Source organism: Python bivittatus, unplaced genomic scaffold (assembly GCF_059951505.1).
Source record: "Python bivittatus isolate LINGU-HERP-01145 unplaced genomic scaffold, Pbiv_v1 ctg000020_np1212, whole genome shotgun sequence".
Classification (NCBI taxonomy): domain Eukaryota; kingdom Metazoa; phylum Chordata; class Lepidosauria; order Squamata; family Pythonidae; genus Python; species Python bivittatus.
This window is the reverse complement of record NW_028277030.1, coordinates 68,936,293-68,953,956: the sequence shown is the minus strand read 5'-3', so window position 1 is coordinate 68,953,956 and position 17,664 is coordinate 68,936,293. Positions and strand designations below refer to the sequence as shown.

Here is a 17,664-nt window from a genome sequence, read left to right as displayed (position 1 = left end):
ATTTTCATTTGGCTAAGCCATCCCAAAAAACTCATTAACGTAGACACTTGACCCTACTTTTAAACTGTGTGAATCTCTAGAAACACAGTTGTCAGGAAAAAATATAGTAGCATGGCATGTGATACCTCATGAAGTCATATACATAACTGGGTAGAACAAAAGACCACTAGAGTGATTGGTATTTATTTCTGCATATGCATGAGTAGGATTGACTTTCCATTTCTCTCATAATTGGTTATCCCCTATCTATCCTAGAAACATCTTATACAGAGGTCTAAAATTATAACATAGGGTTGCTGTTGTTGTTGTTTGTGCCTTCAAGTCATTGTTGACTCCTGGCGACTGCCTGGACTAGTCCCTGCAATTTTCTTGGCAAGATTTGGAAGTGATTTGCCACTGCCTCCTTCCTAGAGTTGAGAGAGTGACTGGCCCAAAGTCACTCAGCTTGCTTCATGTCTAAGGCCAAACAGAACTCATGATCTCCTGGTTTCTAGCCTGGTGCCTTAACCACTACATCAAACTGGCTCTCATATCAGAGATATACAATGAAAAAATAATAATGCTTAAGTATTGCAGTACACAATACTAGAAGCTTTTGTATTAGAACTGGAAATAATACTATCTTTGGCTAACAAGGTCCAAGCTGAAAAAAATACTCCTTCTTCTAAGAAATCCTGTTTTATTTTAAAGGATGTGTGTTTTATTTTCCATGAGTGGAACAACATGTTTATCTCATTCTCCCTGAGAATTTTTTCAATGCTGCTAAAACTGCCCCCATCTCCATCCTCCAGTTTCATACTAATCATTTGGAAATTAGAGAAATACATAGCACGCCTGTGAATCTTATATTAAGCTATGCAAAACATACTCAAGATGGCTGTGGCCTTTGCAACTTTGAAAAATGCTCCTAATGTGAGTCATGCAATGTTCAGGCATGGTATGACTTCACATTCCTTAGAGCACAAAAGAACATTCATTATATCTAATAATGTCTTAAAGGAAAACTTTTCAAGAAATGATTGGAATTTGGGGAACAGTCTAAAAGGACAATGACAAACTCCAGGGTTTTCTCCAACACTGAGATCTTTTTGTTAATTTATTTTTCCAACACTTTGCTTTATCAGATGGTTTCTGGTTTTTAATAACCCATTTTGTATTGCTCCCATTTCAAGAACACATGACAATCAGAAGAGCCCTGTTCAATCAGATCCGGTGCCTATAACCTCTCATTTCTCATGGTAGCCAGGCAAAAATCATGGGGCAATTCTCAAGCAGGGCATGGAGGCTTTACTTTCTCCCTGCTTTCCTCAGAAAATGATACATAACAGCAGGTAACTTTTCATTCTGAAAATGGTTTATAGCCATCCTGACCACTTGCCAGAGATAATTTCTTCCTCCATAAATCTGTTTTATTGCAGAGTTAAAGTGCTGCATTCTGGAGTGGCCAACCAAAATTATAATTGCAATCAAAATTTCTACGATATGGGCCTAAAAGCAGAACTGACATCACCAAAGGATGAAAGTAAAACAAATCATACTTTTGACATTCATTTCACTATTTAACTTCTTCCTTTCCCATTCCTGCCCCCATGAAACTTATACTCTCCGACAGATATCAGTATGTATGTAGTACATGAAATAAATTCTACAGACAGAAATTTTACACATCCCTACCTGCACAAGACACCAACTACCAACCTCCACTGAGGTGCAAGCACCTAAAATCTCTACTTCCTTAAATCACTTGAAATAACAACTCTTCTCCTCTTCATACTTAAGCAACCGATGAAACTCGTAAGAGTTCATCTTGCATTTTTTGTTTTCTTTTCACTAAAGACACTGCTGTGATTGCCCCTCACCTCCCAGTTCATATTTCACTCAACCCAACTAAGAAAACAGATCTCAAACAGAGTATTGCTGGCTTCCAGATTTGCAGCCATGCAACACTCTCAAGGAATATGCATTTCATCTTCAAGGATCCTCTAGAGCTATGGAGAGAGTAAGATTTTGTATGCTTCTCTGTACATTTTTAATACTTTCAAAATTAATCCTCTATTAATCACATCAGGAGGAATGTTTTGCAATCCAATAGGTAAAGGTACACAGATACATGTTGCTACGTTTATGTAAATATAGTTGTGTGTGTGTCTGTGTGTATATACACAGTGTGTGTATACACACAGACACACACGTTTGTTCAGGGATGGCCAGACACTTAATTACTCCTCTTTTTTTTTTTTCCTTTAAACTCAGAAGTACTGGAAGCTCTGGGGAAGCAGTACACTTAGCAATTTGCACATTTGAAATATACAGGGTGAGTCCTCTTTGGCTGTACCCTCTGTGGCCTTGGCTATAGGCCCGCTCAACATCAGAAGATACTCTTTGCAAATCCTAAACCCACAAGCACACAGACATTAAACTAAAAGTGTTTTTGATCTGAAATAGCAAGGGCAAAGTACAACAATCCCAGGGTGGCTTTAAAATGGGTTGAGAATTACTTGCAATGGGAAAGCTGGCAGTTATGGTAGAGTTCTGTTTTAAGCATTGTTTATGTAGGAAGCCTAACTGCTCAGTGCAGTCCAACCAATCTCATGTAGAACACTTGGCTCTGTAACCACTCACACACGATCCCACGGATGAGACAGCAATAGCAGTCCTTATTTTTCTGTCTGGTTGTGGCTTTTTCTATAATACAGAGGTTGGCTTCCAGATGGTTAGACTACCCATGAATCTGAATCTCTGCCTAAGGAAACCTCTAGCTTTGTGATTGCAGATAACAGTTGTTGCTCTCCTCACAACTGGGCCACGGAAACAGCTATGTATTGCGTGCAAGGGGGCTGTCACTGTAATATACCAATGATAATCTTTCATTTATTGATATCTTAATTTCTGACATGATCAAAAATAATTTCCAGCTTTAAAAAAAAATGTAAATCACATGTTCATGTTACTTGTTCTATACCTGTGAATACTAATAATAGTTTTGCACAGTGTAGAAAAGTAGGGATCTACAGTTGCTTAAGCAATGTTACTAAAAAACAAGTCAAGATCAAACTATGTTTTTAGACTATAGCTGGCCTCAACATTATGAGTTCCTCAATTACAGACATCACAAGGAACTGTGATTAGTCTTTAATCTGAAGCTACTTTTTGTGGGCATGAAAGAAAAATAGTAAGAAAGAACTGCATGTGCCTGAAGTGTATCTCTGCTTGTTCTCATAGCCTGAAATCTGATTTCCTATTACATCTGAATCAAACTTGGGTATCTGATCCTTCTTGGATGGGTGAATGCTCATGCAGTTGCCAGCGATTCTATGAGAGTGGTTATGTAGTGATATTATCTCTTTTGATTCTAGAGCTACTATTTTGCATTCTCTTTAACTCTTGAAAATAAAGACTCACACATGAATCAAGCTTGTTCAAGACTAATGTAGCCACAACACCAAAAGGACACTTTTTAAAAAGTTTAAGACGACTTTGTAATAATAATAAAAAAGATTTACCTGCTATCTTTAAAAGCGTGGTTGTGTGATCACTCTCAGTCAACTTCACAAATCCAATTTGATTTCTGAAGTGATCAGTACCTTGAAAAGATAAATCCACAGGCTTTCCTTGTAGTAATTCTTCAATTAAACCTCCACTCTCCAAGAAAGCACCAACTGCACTATCAGGAAGAAAGTAATACATACATACATACATACATACATACACATACACATTTCAGGTTTAATACATATAATCACTACATTAGCTTACTATAGGTAGTCCTTGCTTAATGATCATTTGTTCAGAGACTGTTTGAAGTTACGGCAGCACTGAATGGTACTTATGCCTGGTCCTCAAAGTTACGGCTGTTGCAGCACCCCCATGGTCATGTGATCAAAATTCAGGTGCTTGACAGCCTGCCCACACTTGTGACCACAGGACTCCCCCCCTCCTATCAACTCCCTCCCACTTATCTCCCCCACATCTCTGCCCTTTTGGCCACCCTACACAGCAGCACTCCTCGGCGGTGGTGCTGGGGCTAAAATAGAGTCCCAGGGCCTTCAGCAATCTCAGCCAGCCACCCCTGCCTCCAGGCCTCTACTTCAGCCCCAACGCCGCCACCAAGGAGTGCCACCTCAGGCCCTGTGCCCCAGCCAGCCATCCCAGTGCCACAGTGCAAAGCCCCACCCACCCCATCGCCCTGCGCTCTGCAGGCCCTGCCACATCCAGCTGACCTTCATGGTCTTCCTCCTGCTGCTGCTGAGGCATGCCCGGCCGGGCCCTATGCAAGGCAGCTGCTGGCCACACCAGGCCTTTTTCCCAAGGCTATTCGTGCCATTCTCAAAAAGCGTATGTCGTTCTCCGATTAGCATGTGCCATTCTTGTGATGCTTCGGAAGGCCTCAGAAGCTTTCCAAAGGGTTTCCAAAGCATTGCGAGAATGGCATGTGTGATTTGGAGAACTGCAGAAGTAGCCTTGGGGCCACTGTGAAGAGTGGCCAAAAGGGCAGAGATGTGGGGAGATAGGCGGGTGGGGGGAGTTGAAGAGGAGACAGTCCCTTACCTTACCAAGGCTCGGGGCTGGGAGAGACCAAGCCAGGAATCGCTTGGATCAGGGTGGGTCCTCACCTAATGACGGCGACAGGGACTGCCATCACTAAACAATGTGGTCATGTGATGTCACACTTTACAACCACTTTATTTAGTGATGGAAATGCCAGTCCCAATTACCGTCATAACGCGAGGACTACCTTTATTAATTATTTTCTACATTGGCTCCTTGATTATATTTCATAACTTTCCTGCTTAGAGCATACTAAGAATAATTAAAATTATCAATCCACCATATGCAGTTGTACAAAATGCTAGCTGTAGTTAGCTATAAATTCAGGACAACTACACATTTTTTTTATAGGCTTGCAATTTGAATGGAGGCAAGGAGGAGAGCAGAGGTAGTTCAGCCTTTCCTTATAGCCCATTTTGGCATCCTTTGCACACCGCTTTCTCTAACTCACACAATAAGAAAATGCTTTTTCCCTAGCATGGTTTAATTTGCTAAATTAATTTGCTAAATAAATAAATAAATAAATAAATAAATAAATAGTTTCAGATCAAGTTGCATAACGTAACATATCTATAACATAACTTGCCATAGAAAGCATAATAAAACCTAACATGATCTGTCCTGCACATTTTTAAAAATTAATCATGTTCCTTCAGTGTCACAGACAAAGTAAAGTGTCAAACTAGGGGTTGGGAGAGTTGAATTCAGAGCCCTGCTTAATTACGAAATGATATAGTTAACCTTGGGCCAGGACCCTGTTTTTTTTTTTTAACCTTACAATTTAATGTTATTCTGATGAGAAAAGAATAAGATTAAAACACAATACAGCTTAAAAATAATTAATGGGATTTACTGCCCAATAGGCATCATTAAGATTTCAGCCTTATTAAGCCTATTATGGTCTTTAAAACCTTTGTTGTTGTTATTGTTGCCACTGCACTCAAATAACTATCACTAGGTGGCAGTAACTACCTTTTAAGCAAGCATCCTTTCTTTCATATATTCTACTTAAAAAAACGTTCATTTTGACACAAAGTATGCCTTCAGCAAAGAAATGGTAAGATGTGCAATTAGTTCCTTTAATGATTACCACTACAGCCTACTACAGCCCTAACTGTGGCTCAGGATATAACATGGAACTTGATCAACACAATTAGGCATATGCTCTGACAATAATTTCCTTTAAATTAATCATTTCCTAGCTGTCCTTTTCCACTCCTTTTTGTCTGCTGTGGAACTCTGAAGGGCACAGTATCTGTGTGAACTGTAGAGGCTCCCATGTCATGTCCTAGAGACCACGTATGTCACACTTTTCAAAGCCGCATTACTTCAGCACATGACCATGCGCCTATAAATATATTTAATAATCTCCCATGGCAACACACTATGGGGGAGAATCAACAGCTAGAAGCTGATTTTCAAAGAAACCTGCTTACTACAACTGATTGAGAAGTTACTGAAGGGTAGCAGAATTATCAGTGTTCCCTGGAACACAACTTTAAAATCACTTTTAAAATCATGACTTTGTTTAACTTCAGCTATCATAGGAAAAAGAACAAGGAAACAAAATAGCAAGCAGTAACACAGCCTGTGAAAATAATGGATAAGCTCTTGGATTTGGACTACGAAGACCCAGTTTTAAGTCCCTCCTTGACCAGGGAGTTTGCTGGGTTGGTCTATTAACCCAACCTTATAAGATTGCTATTATGAGGTATACAGGTAGTCCTTACGTAATGACAATAGGGACTCGAAAATTTGTTGTTAAGTAGGGCAGTTGTTAAGCGAGTTATGCCCAATTTTACGACCTTTTTTGCATTAACCAAATCACCACGCGCCATTAAGCAAATCATGCAGCAATTAAGCCAATCACGCAGTTCCCTGTTGATTTTGCTTGCCGGAAGCCGGCTGGGAAGGTCACAAATGGCGATCATGTGACCCTGGGACGCTGCAACTGTCATAAGTGCAAGCTGGTTGCCAAGCACCCAGATTACGATCATGTGACCACAGGGGTGCTGCAACGGTTGTAAGTGCAAGGACCGGTTGTAAGTCCTTTTGTTCAGCACCGCTGTAACTTTGAACAGTTACTAAACAAATGGTTGTTAAGTGAGGACCACCTGTAGAATGGGAGGGTGGGATAATTTTATAAATTCCCATTAAATTAAAAGTTTTGCTGAGCTTTTAGAAAAAGTTGGAATATAAATGCACCAAGTAAATAATTTCAAGATAGACTGTTTCAAGGCTAAGTTCACATACATAGGCCAGCAACTCTTTTTCTTCACATGACAGTTTCTAATATTAGATTCTGTGAAGAAACCCAAGGCCTCTCACTGCCTACATGCTGAAGAAACAGGCAGTGGTTAGCTAGTTTCTGTCATAAAGGCAGCCCTTTTTTTTAATACATCACAAGTACAGGAACCAGCCACATCACAGTGGTTTTTCTTTCCATTCTCTGAGAAGGAAGGTCTGGGTGGATTGCATGTATGAACAAGCAAATATTACATGGGGAAAAACCTAACCAAGAAAGCTTATACACAGCTCTCCCCAAACAAGAATGTAGGGAGTTCCAAAAGTCATTCACACCAGATTTATAATTTCTAAATAAATAAAAAAATAATAATCAAGCCACATAAACACTAAGAACTGACTGGTCTTGATATCTCTGAAAGAGAGGTAGGTACTGGCTGTGATGGAATATGAGGGTGACCCTGGAAGATGGTTGGGGAGAGATGCGGCCTAGGGAACGATCAGATAAAAGAGAAACGAGTCCGCAACAGAGTAATAGACAAAGAAAAAAACTTAGGAAGGACCCACCCTAACTACTCAGGTGGTAAATAGGGAGAGCAGGAAATTTGTACTTTCAGACTTGCAAGATTCTGTTAATGTAGCCTTACAATAAAGTAGAATTAGCCTCATCTAGTCATGTTTCCTGTCTGGTTTACCTGGGAGAGCTGACATTGGCAGAGGGACATACTTTTCTTAGTACATTCTTAAATACTATCTATGCCCTCAGCCACCCAACTTTCTCCCTAATCATTTTCTATCCTATACACACAAATGCTTTTTAGGTGCCCTATAAACTTAACTGTCTCAGAGACCTTCTGCTGACTGTCTCTAATCAATACCTGATTCATTTGCTGAGAGCCACAAAAGCAGAAGCATGAATGACTCTCATTTCTGCCATTTCTAGTTCTGCTACGTGGAGAAATGCAATCCTCTTTCTCACTGAGAGTTGTGATGCTTGGAGTCAATTAGATATTACATTACAACAGAAACTTGTCATGCTGGTGACCCAAGACAGGGCTAGCATCTGTTGTCTTTTTATATCCTTTTTCAATTTGGGGGTAATGAGTCACTTGTTGAGATGGGTAGTTATAGAAATCAATCAATCAAACAAACAAATAAATAAATGAACTAATGTTCTGGGTGCAATTTTAAAGAAGAAATCAAGGGAAGTAGTGGTATATACTTTAAATGCTTTATCATGAAAAATAATTTAAATATCTGTAAAAGTCCTATGCTATGTGACCTCTGAATGTAGTTTTAAGATTTTGGAACATAACATGGATCCTTGAAGTATTCTATTTTCTTTCATACAACTTTTCTGTCTATAAATACAGTGTCCATATATCCTTTATTATAAAGGACAGTCCTTTATTTAAGAAAACTGTTCTTTAGATTTATTTATTTTCTTGGTTTTGCTCTTGAACTTTCCTTTGTAAAGCACTATATATATATAAACATAACATAATTAGCATATAAACAAACAATTAAAAAAAAAATCCTTATGAACCTCTTTCAGATTTCCCCCCTTTTCAGGTTTGTCCTTTATTTTTTCCAAGAAAATATGGTCACTATATCTACAGTCAGGTCCAGAAATATTGGGACATTGACACAATTCTAACATCTTTGGCTCTATACACCACCACAATGGATTTGGAATGAAACAAACACAATGTGCGTTAACTGCAGACTGTCAGCTTTAATTTGAGGGTATGTACATCCAACTCAGGTGAATGGTGTAGGAATTACAACAGTCTGCATATGTGCCTCCCACTTGTTAAGGGACCAAAAGTAATGGGACAGAATAATAATCATACATCAAACTTTCCCTTTTTAATACTTGGTTGCAAATCCGTTGCAGTCAATCACAGCCTGAAGTCTGGAACGCACAGACATCACCAGATGCTGGGTTTCATCCCTGGTGATGCTCTGCCAGGCCTCTACTGCAACTGTCTTCAGTTCCTGCTTGTTCTTGGGGCATTTTCCCTTCAGTTTTGTCTTCAGCAAGTGAAATGCATGCTCAATGGGATTCAGGTCAGGTGATTGACTTGGCCATTGCATAACATTCCACTTCTGTCCCTTCAAAAACTCGTTGGTTGCTTTTGCAGTATGCTTTGGGTCATTGTCCATCTGTACTGTGAAGCGCCGTCCAATGAGTTCTGCAGCATTTGGCTGAATGTGAGCAGATAATATTGCCCGAAACACTGCAGAATTCATCCTGCTGCTTTTGTCAGCAGTCACATCATCAATAAATACAAGAGAACCAGTTCCATTGGCAGCCATACATGCCCACGCCATGACACTACCACCACCATGCTTCACTGATGAGGTGGTATGCTTAGGATCATGAGCAGTTCCTTTCCTTCTCCATACTCTTCTCTTCCCATCACTCTGGTACAAGTTGATCTTGGTCTCATCTGTCCATAGAATGTTGTTCCAGAACTGTGAAGGCTTTTTTAGATGTCGTTTGGCAAACTCTAATCTGGCCTTCCTGTTTTTGAGGCTCACCAATGGTTTACATCTTGTGGTGAACCCTCTGTATTCACTCTGGTGACGTCTTCTTTTGATTGTTGACTTTGACACACATACACCTACCTCCTGGAGAGTGTTCTTGATCTGGCCAACTGTTGTGAAGGGTGTTTTCTTCACCAGGGAACGAATTCTTTGGTCATCCACCACAGTTGTTTTCCGTTGTCTCCCGGGTCTTTTGGTGTTGCTGAGCTCACCGGTGCGTTCCTTCTTTTTGAGAATGTTCCAAACAGTTGTTTTGGCCATGCCTAATGTTCTTGCTATCTCTCTGATGAGTTTGTTTTGTTTCTTCAGCCTAATGATGGCTTGCTTCACTGATAGTGACAGCTCTTTGGATCTCATCTTGAGAGTTGACAGCAACAGATTCCAAATGCAATGAACTCTGGGCCTTTTATCTGCACATTGTAATTGGGGTACTGAGGGGATATCACACACCTGGCCATGGAACAGCTGAGAAGCCAATTGTCCCATTACTTTTGGTCCCTTACCAAGTGGGAGGCACATATGCAAACTGTTGTAATTCCTACACCGTTCACCTGAGTTGGATGTACATACCCTCAAATTAAAGCTGACAGTCTGCAGTTAACGCACATTGTGTTTGTTTCATTCCAAATCCATTGTGGTGGTGTATAGAGCCAAAGATGTTAGAATTGTGTCAATGTCCCAATATTTCTGGACCTGACTGTATAAACTACTTGGTAAAAGGCAGAGTCAAATCCAGGTAAATGCACTCGAGCCAATATTTCAAGTGACTTCATGTTAGGTTTAACAAACAAGCAAACTGTGACCCTGAACTCCTATTATAATTAAAGTGTATATAATATACTTCTTGGAGATGCTACTGCTAAGATAATGCAAGGTCGAGGCCACAAGAAATAAGTGTTTGCAGCAGATAGGTTCCTCCCAGATAAGGATAACCTCACAAAAGACAGAAGATGAGCTGGCTGGACATCTGAACTTTTCGTGGAATGAATCAATTACAGAAAACGTAACTAGCAAGATGATACTGTTACATCCCACTGGTGCAAAGATAGCAAGATATTTAGATAACCTTTCAGTGACTGCTGGGAAAAATAAGGTAATTATGTCAGTAACAGCTATACAAACATCTCAGGGAGATTGTGAGCATTAAAGGAGACTAAGGCCACTGTTCTTTCATAAAACTGGATGGTTATCAAAATAAAGATATGGGGCATAGAGAAAAGGTGCTGTCACATTAAGAGATGGAAGATCTTTTTAGTTTGATGGTAGAGAAAAAAAGGCTAGAAGAATATTTGACCAAGATAAACTAAATGGAAAACATACCATTCATATTTGGGCATGTGCAAAGGAATTATTCTGCCAATTTCAGACAGTAAGGACACTCAGAGAGACATTTTAACAATAAACTCATAAACTCAGGTTTCATTTCCATTGGAGATATACCATAGACTGAACCTAACTATTTCCAGAAGCAATGCCATACTGGTAGTCCTCAACTTATGACCATTTGTTCAGCAACTGTTCAAAGCTACAGTGGAGCTGAACAAAGGGACTTACGATCAGTCCCCGATGTTACAGCCATTGCACTGCCCCTGCGGTCATATGATCAAAATTCAGACACTGGGCAGCCCGCCCGCACTATGATCGCAGGGGTGCTTGAACTCCCCCCTCCCCCATCTCCCCCCCATCTTTGCCCTTTTAGCTCCCTGCAGTCCACAGCCCCTGCCACCCTAGCTGACCTTCGCTGTCTTCTTGCTCCCGCTGCTGACCAAGCATGCCTGGCCTGGCCCTTCAGGAGGCAACTGCTGGCTGCATGAGGCTTTCTTCCCAGGTCATACACAGCGGTTTCCTTGCAAGGCCTGGAGAAGATGGCCTTATGTGGCCAGCAACTGCCTTGCGAAGGACCAGGGCAGGCACGCTTCGTCAGCAGTGGGAACAAGATGATGGTGAAGGTCAGCTGGGGTGGTGGAGTGCAGGGCAGAAGGGACCTCAAAATGCTGGGTGGCAAGGGCGACTGCAGCTTCCTGGGGACCTACAGCTTCGCGCCACATTGCTGGGGCTTCCCAGGGCACTGCAGCTTCATGCCATGCTGCTGGGGCTTTCCAGGGCACTGTGGCTTCATGCTGTGCTGCTAGGGCTTCCAGGGGTGGGTGAGGCTTTGTGCCACACTGCTGAGGTGGCTGGGGCTTCCTGGGGCGCTGTGGCTTCACACCATGCTACTGGGCTAGGCTGGGGCAGCTGAGGTTGTCAGGGGCAGCTGCAGCTTTGCACTGAGCTGCAGTGTGGCAAGCAGCCCCAGAGCTGTGCAGTTCTGGGGTTGCTTGCCATCCCACAAGGCAGGGTGCAGAGAAACCAAAAGGGCAGAGATGGGAGAGAGATAGGCAGGTAGAGGGAGTTGAAGAGGAGGCAGTCCCTTACCTTACTTAGGCCAGGGCTGGAGGGACCAAGCCTGGAATGTCTTGGATTGGGGTGGGTCCTCGGCTAACAACAGGTGGAATTTGATTAACGTTGGCAATGGGGATTGCCAGGATTGCCATTGCTAAGGAATGTGGTCACATGATGTCGCGCTTTGCAACTGCATTGTTTAGCAATGGAAGTTCCAGTCTCAATTACCATCATAAGTCAAGGACTATCTGTATTTCAGCTTCTAGACTGGTTTTCAGTAACTGATGGTATGCTGAGGCATAGACTGAAGGAGAAGACATGCTTCCATATGATCCCACTTTTAATTAGTGAAGGCTGAAACTTCATATTCAATAGTTTTTAAGTGGTAATTTCCATATTTCACTTCTACTGCTAGATAATGTTGGCACTGAAGAAGCATTCAGAAATAATGAGTGCACTAACATAAACTGAATTATGTGAAGACAAAGAAACTGCAGGAAAAGGAAGAAGGGAGAAAAAGAAAAGAAAAGCCAGTGGATGTGGCAAAACAAGATTTTATAAGCAGGGCATGTTTTTTATAAATCCTTAAATAAAATATAACATTTAAGAGACTGCATATGTCAGAAAGGAAACTTCAGTACTTTTTTCATTAACTTAAAGCTATGTTAAAAGTGAATTTTGCTGCAGATCAAGTGTATTCAACATCTGCTAACTTTAGGATTTAAGATCACAGCTAAAATTACTGGAAGCAAGTAAAATGGAAATGTTTTGGCTTTTAGCACAGTTATGTTGAGAGGTTCAGCCACAGACTCATTATATCTTCCCATTTACCACAAGATTTATTTTTACTAAACTCAAGCCATTAGCTGCTTTGTGAAGAAGTCAGAGCTGAACACAAAGTTCCCAAAACAGTTTAACTTTTTTTTTCTGGTCAAAATTCATAAGGCTCACAGCCAAGGGCCGCAATGTATGAAAAGCATGTAAGTGGAGTTCAGTGGTGCCATCAACGTAAGTATATACTCACTAGAAAATTAAGATCTAGTTTGAAATAGACAAAGGTAAAGAGCAACCTATGTCATTTCTGTCCCATAATCAGGCCTAAATTCTGACTGAAAAGAATCTGGATAATCTGTTTCATTCACGCTGAAGCTGATTTGGCACCACCTTCTCAACCAAGGTTGGAAAGTGGGTGAACATTATTAAAAAGGACTGGCTCCAAAGAGGCCTTCTTCAGACAAGAGCACATTACTTCTTTAAAGTAGGTGGCATGACGCCCTCCTCCAGAGAGGTGCTTATCATTTGCTCACACCTCACTTAACCATCATCCAAAGGCACTGAGAAGGACATAGACTGAATCCATAGATGGCAGAATTCAGGCTACAGGGAACAGTTACCACTTTCTCTGGTTCCAGAAGCTTAAAAGAAGTCCAAATTAAATATCTACCAAGAAACCCGCAAATTCATCCAATGTGCCTGTCCCACCCATCCTTCATCAAAAGAATCCAGGTTACTCTAAATGGAACAGCTGGGCAGCAATTTCTGAGTGCAATAAATGTGGAGAAAAAGTGACACTTTGGTGCTGTTACTGCTGCCATGGAGTCTCAAACACAAGCTCATCTCAGTGTTTAATTGTGTCCATTTCTGAGTTTTCACCATGTCTAGGCATATTTTATATCACTTCATTCCCTACAGCTCATCAGTAAACCAAGGAGTTGCTTAGAATCTGGACTAGGCAGAGGCGTTGCAGGAACAAGTGCTGGCACTTATGTATTTCATAGACCAATCAGAGATGAAACAGAATTGCCTGTCAAATTGTCAGAACAATCCCCAAGTGCTCTCCAGAAACCCTCTGGATCTATTAGGTTCCAGGGATAGACCAATCTAAAGGATCCCGCCCCTCCGCACAGATCTAGAGATGCTGGGAGCTGCAGTGACAAGGAAATGATCTGACCCAGTCAAAGAACAGATATTAAATGTCCTCCATTTTCAGATCATGTTATCTGCTCTGACATGAAGTCCAGATTAAGCACGCGTTCTCCCCCTCTCAATATGTCAAGGCCATAATTTTCTATAACAAGTCTATGGTTGTCATGGAAGCCATTAACTCACAAGTTAAACTGGAACCATTCTTCAGGGCAAGGGAGGCTGACAACACCCAAAACCAAAAGGATTGTGAATGTCTACCTCAACTCTGAGATGAGGTCCAGGATTTCACCTATGCAGCTAGGTGTTGGTATAGTACCAGCAGACATAGCTTGTCAACGTGGCCCACCTCCTCACAACTATTTACCTCCTGGACAATGCTCATCACCATGAAAATCTCACAATCACAGCAACTTCTTTTGCCCAGCCTTGGTGTCACAGCTGATGTATGACATTTTGCTATAACCTGATACTCTACAGGCATATAGGGACCCCTGCCAGCTTGGCCTTTCAAAGTCAGAAGCTGTAATCCCAACATGGCTGAAGAACACCAGGTTGATGAAGACTGCAGAAAATCTAAGAAACTGAGTATGAAAACAGGAAATATCAAATGTAGTTTGTGTCTGCCTTGCATTCATTTGATGCACTCATCAAAACATAGTTTCAAAGTTCTTACTAGCAAATTGGATATGATAATACCAGTATTATAAGACAATTATGTGAAGTATCTCATATATGTAAAAGCACTATAGAAAATTTTATTATTATTAAATATTCCAAAGTCCAATTACCTATTTTCCTGAATTTCTCTCATATATGATTTCAAATCTTCAACCTACCCTTTTCTCCTGTCCATGAACTTTTAACTGGTTTGTGTAAAAACAAAAGGTGTTCGTATCAAATTATCTGAAATCATTTTGAATTACAAATTCTAGACCGAGATAAACGGAAAGTTACTTTAGAAATGGCCCCTATATTTAAATTGGAGTACTTATCTTTTGTCCCATCTCTTCAAATCCTTCACAGGTCATTCTTTTTTTTCACTATTTTCTATTCTGATACCCTTTTGAGATCAGAGTGACGTGAACTGTGCACAAGTTGTCAACCCAAATTATTAACAATAACACAGGCCACCAAGTAAGTTTAAGCATTGCTTATTTATGTGTACTAATGTATAGTGCTAATGTATTAATGGTGTGCCTATCACTCTACATCGTTACTAAGTATGTGTTGGGAACATTAATTCACAGCTAATTCCTCTTGTGCTATGGAAGAAATTCATATTAATAACATATCAGTGGTATGCTACCAGGTACATAATTGATGCCATAATTAATGTTCAAATAATTGTTTCTACTATCACCTATTACTCCCACTCAATTGTCATTCTTTTCCCAGTTTTATCCTAAACAAAATAGATTTTAAAACAACACCGGATTTCAGAATGAAAACATACTTGCTAATTGCTTCTTCACTGGACAGATGCATCACTAAGAGGGTGACATGGAAAGAGCCATAATGAATCATTGCTTTGGAGAGTCTATTATCTTTTTGCATGATTGTGTTCTGGAGTGTCTGAATGCCATTTATAATCTAAGATAAAACAGAAGCATATAGAAAACCAAATTACTGTAAAGATTACTACAATCAACAGCAAAAGGAAAGAGAGAGAGAGAGAAAGAGAGAGAGATTGAACATTTTAGTTCTAGGTAAACAAATATTGTAGTCAGTAGGGTCATGGAAAAACACAACCGACAAAGACAGAATATCCATTATATCTCAGTGGGACTTATGCAAGAAACTAGACCAGTGTATGGCATTTCTTTCCAAAGTTGTTCCAATGGACAAGTATATAATCATCTCTCTGATTAGGAGGTTTAAATCTGCTTCAGTAAACTTGAAGCTGATGTGGAATAAATAATTAGTGAATAAAATGGCATCCTGCTGTCACATCTTGTTAATGGTTTCTCCTTGCAAAAGCATGTCACTGTACACCATTTGTGCCTGATTATGTGCTTTCACAAACATTGCTTTCATTAGCCTACACATAAATCTTAAGCAAAGGACATGGGAGCAAGTAAGATTTCCCATTAAAACATGCAAATGCAATAGTATCAGTGATTAATGAATACACTCATTGAAAAAAGGGCAGATTGTATTAGGTTTTTTTTCTGAAGAGAAATGTGATGACATGTCCAGTCCATTTGGCTGGAAATGCCAGAACAAAAGCAGCAAGAGAGGCTTTTACCACAAAACATCTGCGTTATATCATCCTTATTTTAACAGCAGGTATGGCTAGCTTAGAAGTTATAGCAGTGAGAACGAGCAGCCCATCCTCAAATATTAAATAGATATAGATATAGGAATTAAGGTCCATTTTATTCCACATCAACATGAAGAGTTTGAATGCTCTTGGGTCATCAGTGCCTGGGACGCTGAATTCATAGAGAGGCTAGCAAACAATTACTTACAGGATTATAAAATAACTTCACTAAGTTAGAAGAAAACAGATCAGCCATAGCAATGGGATGGTGGATATTAGCACAGTTAGAGATGCACAAAGCATCTGAATGAGGTGCTTCCCTGTTACGTGAGCAGGATTGTACAGTTTTTTGTTGGCCTGGGACACATTTAACATGATGGGAGAGAATGAGGGCTAAAGTAAGTAGGGAGAAGATGTGATTTTTATTGATGATTTTTTAAAACCTATTTTAGGCCTTACATTAAAAGTTTTTTGTAATGTAACCCCTTTAATTCTTCAGATTGAAATAAACTGTACCCACAATACTTGACAATTTGATACCATGTCAGAAAAGGGTGTAAATATGCTTTAATTTGGATCCCTGTGCTGAACAAGAGATTGGATCTGATCGCCTAAATGGCCTCTTCCACCTCTATTTCTAAGAGCCATAAAAAAAAGGATTTTGAGGCCATAACTTTTACATCTCTAACAAGAGAACATCTCTAATAAGAGAACAGCCTAAATAATATTTAGAGAGATTCAAATAATTATCCATTATTCTACTGATATTTCTTTGAAATGAAAGGAATTTTAATATGGAGACCAACCTGATTTAATAGAATAAGGACATAATTACTTGATGGGTGCATAATTTGTAATTAACATTCATAAGTTATTTTTACAAAAGTATATTCCAAGGAATTTCTAAGAACTTCTAGACTAACTCAACAAATTTATTGGAATTATATCAAACAAACATGGTTTTCGTGATTAGTAAAACAAAGCCAAAAAAAGAGCAACTAGCAAACTTTTTTTTAAAAAAAAGTTCCATAATGTAAGGGGTGCCATTACTAGAAACACTTGTCTGACATCCCAAGCCTATTTCTGTATAGGAAGAAATTGAAAAACAACTTTTTCCAAACATTTCAGCAACTGAATAAGGAGACGTACACGACAGAAGTGTATTATTTATATTTCATCCACCAGTTATCTACATGGATAAGAATTTGAACCTAATTTTCCCCAGTTCTAGAAGTTGTAAATTACATTTTCTGATCTTGCCAGTTGACAAGGAAATTATTTATTTATATCTAAAATCACTAGGTCATCCAGTTCCAGCAACTCTGGAAGGCTTAACAAAAGAACCCACCCCCAAGTCACCCTAACCCATGACTTGGGAAATGGTGGAAGGCATCTAAATCTCAGGGGTGAGAGATGCTGCAGTAGAGAATGCTTGCCTCCTAGGTCCTATTAGATGACATTAATTGACAGGACCAGGAGAAAGCTAACCATACCAGATCTTACTGGGTAGCAGAAACAATGGGAGACAGGCAGATCTCAAATACTAGGCCCTATGCCATATAGGGCTTTAAAAGTGACAACCAGCACCTTACATTGCACCATGAATATAAATATGCACCCTAATTTTAAAATATTACTTGGGTTCTTTTGAGTTATTCTATATTTAAGTTTTCTACAGTGATCCTAACACAAATCTTGCTATAAAAAATTAATCTAATTACTTTATTAGAGAAGTTTGAAAAATTAGGCTTGTT

General features: G+C 39.8%; 1 protein-coding gene across 7 annotated transcripts in view; it reads right to left on the bottom strand.

Moving 5' to 3' along the window:
* Nucleotides 1–17,664, bottom strand: part of AKAP7 (A-kinase anchoring protein 7) — an 83,040-nt gene that overhangs the window by 56,832 nt on the left and 8,544 nt on the right. For all 7 annotated transcript variants that reach the window (XR_015796129.1, XR_015796128.1, XM_025175801.2 and 4 more), the window contains 2 exons: nucleotides 15,104–15,240; nucleotides 3,504–3,664 (listed from right to left, as the gene is read on the bottom strand). Coding sequence is in view for 5 of the 7 variants with exons in the window: in XM_025175801.2 (XP_025031569.2) it covers nucleotides 3,504–3,664; nucleotides 15,104–15,240 (298 nt within the window). In the remaining 2 variants the exon portion in view is untranslated. The remainder of the gene's footprint in view (nucleotides 1–3,503; nucleotides 3,665–15,103; nucleotides 15,241–17,664) is intronic.